The sequence below is a fragment of the Protomyctophum bolini genome, assembly GCF_963924005.1.
Source record: "Protomyctophum bolini genome assembly, chromosome: 11".
Classification (NCBI taxonomy): Eukaryota; Metazoa; Chordata; class Actinopteri; order Myctophiformes; family Myctophidae; genus Protomyctophum; species Protomyctophum bolini.
The window spans coordinates 30,700,441-30,709,406 of NC_137872.1; the positions used below are offsets into that span (position 1 = coordinate 30,700,441).

At 44.2% G+C, this 8,966-nt stretch overlaps 1 protein-coding gene across 1 annotated transcript; it reads left to right on the forward strand.

The window, feature by feature from the left end:
* The first annotated feature begins 213 nt into the window (after nucleotides 1-213).
* On the forward strand, nucleotides 214-6,213 carry gpr146 (G protein-coupled receptor 146). The gene is made up of 2 exons (XM_080776131.1): nucleotides 214-369; nucleotides 1,238-6,213. The coding sequence occupies exons 1-2, from the start codon at nucleotides 256-258 to the stop codon at nucleotides 2,168-2,170; spliced, it is 1,047 nt and encodes a 348-aa protein (XP_080632257.1). The 5' UTR covers nucleotides 214-255; the 3' UTR covers nucleotides 2,171-6,213.
* Nucleotides 6,214-8,966: the final 2,753 nt, after the last annotated feature.

Here is an 8,966-nt window from a genome sequence, read left to right on the forward strand (position 1 = left end):
GTGATGTGCTCTTCCAGTCGAGCCAGTGAGCTCTAACTAACGTTCTCCTGTGATGTGCTCTTCCAGTCGAGCCAGTGAGCTCTAACTAACGTTCTCCTGTGATGTGCTCTTCCAGTCGAGCCAGTGAGCTCTAACTAACGTTCTCCTGTGATGTGCTCTTCCAGTCGAGCCAGTGAGCTCTAACTAACGTTCTCCTGTGATGTGCTCTTCCAGTCGAGCCAGTGAGCGTGGTCTCTCCATCGTCGTGGCCCAGCGATGTGGAGCTGCCTGGCCCACAACGAGACAGACGCCGGCGCGGCCAGCAGTGACCAGCGCCTCTGCCAGGACTTCGGCCTCATCCTGTCCGTCTTCTCCCTGCTCTACCTCATGGTGCGTATTGATTGATGGCACCATAATAATCGTCACAATAATCGTATCGCGGAGATTTGAATTAATCGTGAAGACGTCCTCCGTCATACACCAGGATTAATTAGCTTTGGTTGAGCTTCAAATTCTGTATCACTTTAACACTATATATACCCTGTAAACTATGTAAAGTATATGTACATTTGGTACGCTTTTATTTCATTCTACACAAATTGATTCGCCCCCAGAATAGGGATGTTGCATGTTCAAGTGGTAAACAAAAAGTGCCATTTTGATTATCGCGGTAATATCGCTAACCACAATTATTTTTGCCACAATAATTGTAACATGTTATTATCTTTTTTTATATATATATATATACTTTTTTTTATATTATTTAAATGTATTTTGACAGGCAGGTCATGTTGGGCATCACAGTTCAATTCATAGTTGTTACATTTCAGCTATCTACACTCATCATTGCTCCGCGCTCTCACCGTGCCTTACAGGTCGGAGACGAGTCTGGCTAGTTTGCTGTTGGCGTTAAGTCTTTGCACTCCCGTTTGGAAAGCAGTTTGTAGTCAGGACCTCCTTTTTAACGTTTGTCCCTCGTGGCTCTTATCATATGTCGGCATGTATCGCGTCCATGCTCGCTTAATAGGTACGGACGGCTTGGTGTTTCGCTCTGGGTCCACGTTGCCGTCGTTTGTTTGTTTTTCTTTCTTTTCCACGGTTGGTTTACCACTTCTACCTTTTCGTTGGTAAAATAAAATCGACCTATAGCTGGGAGCCCTACACAGCCACTCCCTCTGGTGTCATAACAGAAGTCCTCGCTTGTACATATTATTATAGTAACATGTAATGTTCCTCTTCTGCTCCCGTGTCCCTATAGGTGTGCTTCCCGGTGGGCCTGTGCTACAACGCGCTGCTGGTGGTGGTCAACCTCTCCAACAAGGTGTCCATGACCATGCCCGACGTCTACTTCGTGAACATGGCCATCGCGGGCCTCGTGCTCAACCTGGTGGCGCCCGCCGAGCTGCTGGGCCCCGGCTTCACGCGCTGGCCGCTCTGGGAGTACAACAACGAGGTGCACATCACTCTGCTCATCCTCTTCAACGTGTCCTCGCTGGTGGTCATGTACTCCACCACGCTGCTGTCGCTGGACTACTACATCGAGCGTGCGCTGCCGCGCACCTACATGTCCAGCGTCTACAACACCAAGCACGTGTGCGGCTTCATCTGGGGCGGCGCCGTGCTCACCTCCTTCTCCTCGCTGCTCTTCTACGTGTGCAACCACGTCTCGGCCCGCATCGTGGAGTGCTCCAAGATGCAGAACAAGGAGGCGGCGGACGCCATCATGATGTTCATCGGCTACGTGGTGCCGGCCGTGGCCGTGCTGTACGCCTTCGCGCTCATCCTGCGCGTCCGCAAGGAGTCGACGCCGCTGGACCAGGACTCTGCGGCGCGCCTGGACCCGTCCATCCACCGGCTGCTCTTGGCCTCCGTGTGCGTGCAGTTCGCGCTGTGGACGCCGTACTACGTGACTCTGCTGGCGCACACGGTGATGGGCGGCGCGCCGCCGCCGGGGGGGAGCGGCGGCCATGGTGGCGGCGGCGGCAACAGACGCGGCTTCACCACCTACTACTTCCTGAGGTGCGTGTCGGAGCTGCTGGCGCTGTCCAGCAGCTTCGCCATGCCTCTCATGTACAGACAGATGAACAAGAACTTCTCCCACAAGCTCCAGCGGCTGCTGCGGAGGCTGCGCTTATGTGGCGACCGCTCCTGTCCTCACGAACGCTCCACAGTGCAACAAGTGGTGACGTGAGACATCCCCATCCCCCCCCTGTCAGGAGATCACCACCAGAACCCCTTGCCCCACCTACCCAACATTTAGGCCACTTATCTCAAGCCCCATAGGGGCTCCTGTTGCTGCTTCTCTGGACTGGGTGAATAGCTTACGTAGCAAAAAACACTAAGGAATCACCTTTCATGACTTGATCTGGTTGGGCCAGTTCTGCGGCGAGATGACAAACCAAGTGAAAACCACTAAGTGCTGTTGCTATTTGTCAGTGTGTGTGAAGCTCGACCGCTGAAGCACTCGCTCACTAGAATGATACGTTTCACAGCAAAATAACTCTTCTTACTTAAACGCAGCAGATATGAAACCTATAGCCACCGGAATGACCGACAGGATTACGTTCACGTCAAAGGCAGTGTTAGAGGTCTATTCGTTTGCCCGTACATAAAACTAGTATGAGTTTTGTTGCAGTAGACGTAATTCACTTATGACCTATGACGGCAAATTCAGACTTGAGATTTTCAAAGAGACGTGTGATGACTGTACTGAACTGCTTTTAGAATTTCTTACGCAAAGAAAGAGGTTGATAGTTCCACTTCCTGTGCAAATCTTAGATCTGATCTGCCCTTATAGACTTTGTTCTTAAGCCTGGTTTATATACTTAGTTGCACGCTGGTGTTGTTGCATGCCGTAAAATAGCAGATCTACAAGCTCACCGTGCGTGTGAAACCCCCTCGCAGAGGGGAGACCTCTCAAAACGCTCCGCCGCGCGTCTCCACGTAAAACGAGCCACGCGGGAGGAACTGCAAAGCGAGTGACGTTTCGGCGGCTCACGTTACGTTGGCGTAAACAAACGGCCGTGACGGGAAGTAGATCTGGAATGCACAATGCAGGGTTTTCAGTCACTGTTGCGCCTCTGTCTAAACGCAGAATGAAGAGTAACAGCCGTTGTCTCTAGAGAACGGCGTTGTGGTCTAAACGTGGAGTATAATGAGGCTTTAGATATCCAGATCCACTCACTAGCACATAGACAATATACTCATGTGTTCATAGCCCTCGAAATTGTACAGTAAAAGCAAAATTGCGTAACTTCACACACCTTTCGGAATTACAAGGCATTATACAATTGGCATTTAAAAGAAAAAAAGCATGTAGCCTATTCACTTCAGGGTTCAGACATAACCAGCTTACCTCTTCTTTTTTGTGTGACCTCCAATGAAATCACATAACATGCTAAACCACAAGTAGTTAAAACAACATAATCAGTTTGTGTTGAGAGCACTGAGTTGCCTTTTGCCAAGTATGTAATTTGTTAAGCTATATTTATGTTTCTGGGGGGGAATGAATGCATGCTGAGCAGAGCCAGGCGTATGGTTGGTCAGTGAAGGCCATACTACGGTATGAGTGGAGTTCACATGCAAGCTTAAAGCAGAGGACTTTAGTGGAGGAGGTGGCGTACTGTAGTGTACTGTACTATACTGTACCCAGCAGTTGAGTCAAAGCATAGATGGCTTGCAGTGGTGGAAAAAGTACTTGAGTATCAAAATGTGCTTAAAGTACCAAAAGTAGAACGTACACATTATGCAGCTGCTCGCTACAGGCTATCTATCTGCACATTATCAGCCTGGCCCAATCTTCAACCCCACTGAGAAAGAGTGGAAAGGTGGAAGGAAGCATTCTAAATACTGAATGATTAATACACATCATGATAAAACAAATACAAATTAAAAAGCAATCGGAAACATAATGTTCTCTTTCCATCATTACGTAATACTGATAAGATCTTTAATCTTATCAGTATTACGTAATGATGGAAAGAGAACATTATTGCATGATTGCTTTTTTATTTGTATTTGTTTTATCATGATGTGTATTAATCATTCAGTATTTCCATTTCAGCCATCAACATGCAAAATGGTTATATCTATTTGACCAGGATCATTTTCACCAGGACGTCACCTTGAGAGTAGAATGCTGGGAGAACTGTAAGTGGAATCATAACGCACAGAAATGTTTCCGCTTTTGTTGAACTGCCATTATCTTCACTATGTTGTCATAGGCATCCCTCATCGTAAAAGAATAACTAATGGTCATATTCAAGTAAAAAGATAAAAACAAAGCAGGTTTGATTTAGATTTAGATGCCGCCACCACCAATGATCTGAAAATACATTACATTGCCTAGAGATTATTCTTTCCGAGATGTCTATGATTAAGGTATATAAACATGTACCTGGCGTTCACATTTTAATGACAAGCTCCACCATGCCAACTCACAGTGTATAATTATACAGCAGGTAGTGTGAAATAAGCTCTCTCCTTGTTTTAAACCGTGCCAGGGCGTTCACGCGAGGCTATACTGTCTATGAGCTATAATTGATTTAATTTCAAAGATCAACAGTGTCATCATCAGTGATGATCTTTGAAATTAGGATCTTTGACTGTTGATCTTTGAAATTAGGAAATGACAGCTCATGTGATGACTCATCATAAAGTTAATGATTATTTAAACTCTGAACAAAGTCTGAACATCTCGCTGTTTATTTGGTATTAAAACGCAAACAGTACTTGATTTGATTCCAAACCTATGATGCCACTGATGGGAGTAATTCTGAGCTACAGGTAACTGGGATATGGTGTTCATTTTCAGCCTCACGTTGCTCTATGTATGCTGTGCACTGTAGTAGGTGATCAGCCTGTCTATGGTGGAGTCCAGAAAACTACAATGTTGACCACTATTTAATCAAGTATATAAGAAAGCAAACAAATACAGTCATATTGAATTGACATTGCTGTGGGACTTCTTTGATAAACGCTTAATCCAAAGTTTGCTGCCTGGCACTATATTTTCTCTATTAATCCGTTTCGCCTCCTAAATCTTTTATTCGTTTTTTAATTACAATTGAATGGCATTTTTCTGAATAAAATGTGTAATTTTCTTGTGTACTCCACTAAGAATATACAGTATGTATTTCTGTCTTGCTATTCACAAACCCCAGCATCCTTAGAAAACAACAAGCTCACAATGACCATGTCATGTCCATCGGCTGTTTTCAGGCGGAAGCTTTCCCCACAATATCACAAAACAGAAAATACACTAGTATTGAGCCCTGAGAGACTCTGAGAAACATGATCATCAGGTGATTATACTAGGAGGAAGATATATATATTTTGTGTAGAGAAAGAGTTAAAATGATGTTTCTATGTGGCCACACCCACCAGTTCATTAAGTACATATCTATGATTAATTATACCTGGTTTTCACCTGTTTTATGATAATGGTGGAGGGGTTATGGGTTATGATGTCACAAACAAAGTGTATTTTCGATTGGGCCTTTTGACTCCAAGGCTTTCAAAAATACACAGGGGAGACATATTTGAATAGGCTATTCTAACCACACCTGGGGGTCTGTTAGACTGAGTAATGTTAACTCCATAGACATGTACAGAACAGAGAAATGTACAAAAGTCTTTAAGTGGTTAAAACCCCTGTAAGAATGTGTGTATTTATAAGAGGGGATATCTCACCCACATTTATTTCCGATGATACTCCAATAACAATGGGTTGGGAGCCATTTGTGTGAAATACTTTATAAGAAAAGAAAACTGAATCAACCCCCCCCTCGTTCCAACAGACGTCTGGAGTCGGGTCTGCTTCGGAGTGCTCTTAAATCATGTGGAGTGTTCACACATGTGCAGAAATATGCTGACTAAACGCAGCTAGAGTTCACTTATAGCGGCTGAAGCGGACCAAGTGTAAAGAGAAAAAAACGAAGAAAAACACCCTCGGATTCACTCGTGTCGAATGTATTCAGTTTCATTTTAACTATCAACACCAGAACGAACCTCAAAGGTCCACGTGAAACCACACGCAAGACGTGATGCTTTTGTGATTGTATATACAACTGTATATGTATCCTATACAAAAATAATGTGTATATATTGTATCTTAGAGATTTACAAGAAGACACCTTGCCTCTTACTTAAAATACAGTATTATTTTCTGAAATATATATTTAGATACTGTGTAAGTAATCTCCACTGTCACCTGAGTCGAAGACTGATTAAACAATAAACTAACAAAGGGTTCCTGCCACTTCCGTCTCTGTCTCACCGAAATCTGAAATACATTCATAAAATGATTATGAAATTCATATCTATTGGTGCGTTCACACGGGCAGATGCAAAGATACAGTCTACCATTCATTGTCATATATGGCAATGCTTGCAGTGTTATGCAGTTCTCAGTTAATATATGTCATAATGAGTTGTAATTCCTGCAGGATGAAATTACTGATGTTGCTCTGGAGAGGGAAGTCTGGAGCTCTCTGCTGGAACCGCTTCCCCCTGCGACCCGACTCCGGATAAGCGGTTGAAGATGGATGGATGGTACTTTGCCTTTGTCTTGAGGTTGTAGATCTGCTACTTTTACCGATTGTTCGTCTATTTTCTCCAAATCCTTGCATATAACATGGCAGGTTTAAAATGGTTAAACATAATGGAATTCAGAACTGATGATTTTAGATGATCAGGTCAGGATTTAGCCACACCTGTTCATAAATACAAAGTTGTTTCAAGGACCCCCAGTTTTATAATGCATTTGGCTAAATTGACCCTAATTTACACTGTAAAATCATTTAACTTTGCGAGTGTAGTGTTTACAGACCTGTAAGTGTCCATTAACCAAATTCTGGTTCCTAAATAGCACTAATTTAGCCGCATGGGCTCTCCTCAAGGACACCTGTCCCTGGGGGAGGGGGTGATGTTGACAGCCATGCCTGGACTATAGATTATAATTGTCATAGTGGAACCTGAATGTCATGGAAAGTTCAAGAGAACAATATTGACATACTTGCTGTCTGGAGGAAATCACCTAACACCATTCTTGAGGTTTTAAAAAAAACTGTCAGTGCAATCAGTGCTATTGAACACCCTTTGTGTGTTGTTTTGGAAATATTGAACCACTGGAAAGTAGTAAAAACGAAACTGTCTGCTAAAGAAACTAACTCCACCACCTCTCCCCCTCTCATGCAAGTAATTGATAATATATGAAGTCACAAGACCTCACAACACCAATTTTGATGAGGTAGTATTGCTTTGTTTTCACAAAATATACGGTTTTCTTAATTTTTCATTTCCTGAAAAATGAACATTTTGGAGTTAGGTGGTTTCTTCCCGACAGCAGAGATATGATATACCAAGAGGTGAGCCATTGAAAGTGAAGGAGGAAGTCAGTCACCCCTCCTACCCCCCACACTAGGATACAGTGGAGTCAGTCACCTCTCCTACCCCCCACACTAGGACACAGCAGAGTCCCTCACCCCTCCTACCCCCCACACTATAGGACACAGCAGAGTCCCTCACCCCTCCTACCCACTAGGACACAGCAGAGTCCCTTACCCCTCCTACCCCCCACACTATAGGACACAGCAGAGTCCCTCACCCCTCCTACCCACTAGGACACAGCAGAGTCCCTTACCCCTCCTACCCACTAGGACACAGCAGAGTCCCATACCCCTCCTACACACTAGGACACAGCAGAGTCCCTCACCCCTCCTACCCACTAGGACACAGCAGAGTCCCATACCCCTCCTACACACAGCAGAGTCCCTCACCCCTCCTACCCACTAGGACACAGCAGAGTCCCTTACCCCTCTATACCCACTAGGACACAGCCGAGTCCCTTACCCCTCCTACCCACTAGGACACAGCCGAGTCCCTTACCCCTCCTACCCACTAGGACACAGCCGAGTCCCTTACCCCTCCTACCCACTAGGACACAGCAGAGTCCCTTACCCCTCCTACCCACTAGGACACAGCAGAGTCCCTTAAACCACGCCACTCAACTTGAGGAACACAGCAGCATTCCAGGCATTCTGGGGATTGTTTAGTCTTCTGTGGGTTTACAGTCCAACACTGCGGCCATTCCCAACAAAAACAATGTCAGGATGTATATGGGAGAGGAGAGCTATACAGTGAGTGCTGGGTTTTTGGGGGAAAAGTAGCTTACTCCGATTTTGGACTGTAATAATAATAATAACTTGGATTTATATAGCGCCTTTCAAGAAACCCAAGGACACTTTACAAGACAAAAAACTAAAAACAAACTAGTTGCCAAAAGCCAGAGTGAACAAATGTCTCTTCAGTGCAGACTTGAAATAGTTCAATGTAGGAGTCTGTAGTAAAAGTAGTAAAACTGTAGTAAAAGTACTCATTATGCAGACAGTAACAGTACCCTTTCCGCATACTGTATCATTAGACTATAATCATTGATTATTAACAATAATAAGTAGTTTACTTAGGCTATTCGGAAATAGCCGATGTACAGTATATAGCTCACAAGGCGTCACCATATCTACAACGAACGTGAGCTTGTGGATCTGCTATTTTCAAAAACGCTTGAAGATATAATTATTTAATAATCTGCAGACTAACTAGTACCGAAAAACTGTCAAACAAATGTAGTGGAGTTAAAAGTAAAATAGAAAGTAAAAGTACCTCAAGTTTTTTAATTAAGTGCACTTAGTGCAGTACTTAAGCACTTGCAGACAGTACAGTATGAGTTGAAAGGATCTGTGAGACAACCTCGCTTCAAAGTGTCTATAGAGATGAAACGGCAAAGGAAGGAAAATGACTAAGCGTGAGAGAGTAAATATGTTCGGCGGGTTTATTTCATCTCTAACTCAAAGCTGCTTCAGTCTGAATGTCTAATGACTTTGAGGACAGGTGGAATTAAAGCTCCATAAAATGGAAGCAGCGCCACAGAAAGAACAGCCTTTTGAATCCACTTTAAAGACAGACAACTCTGCAGGGACGAGCAATCC

Coding starts and splice junctions, on each gene's coding strand:
- gpr146 (XM_080776131.1), top strand. CDS start 256: ATGTGGAGCTGCCTGGCCCACAACGAGACAGACGCCGGCGCGGCCAGC. Junction 370..1,237: donor TCTCCCTGCTCTACCTCATG/GTGCGTATTGAT, acceptor GTGTCCCTATAG/GTGTGCTTCCCGGTGGGCCT.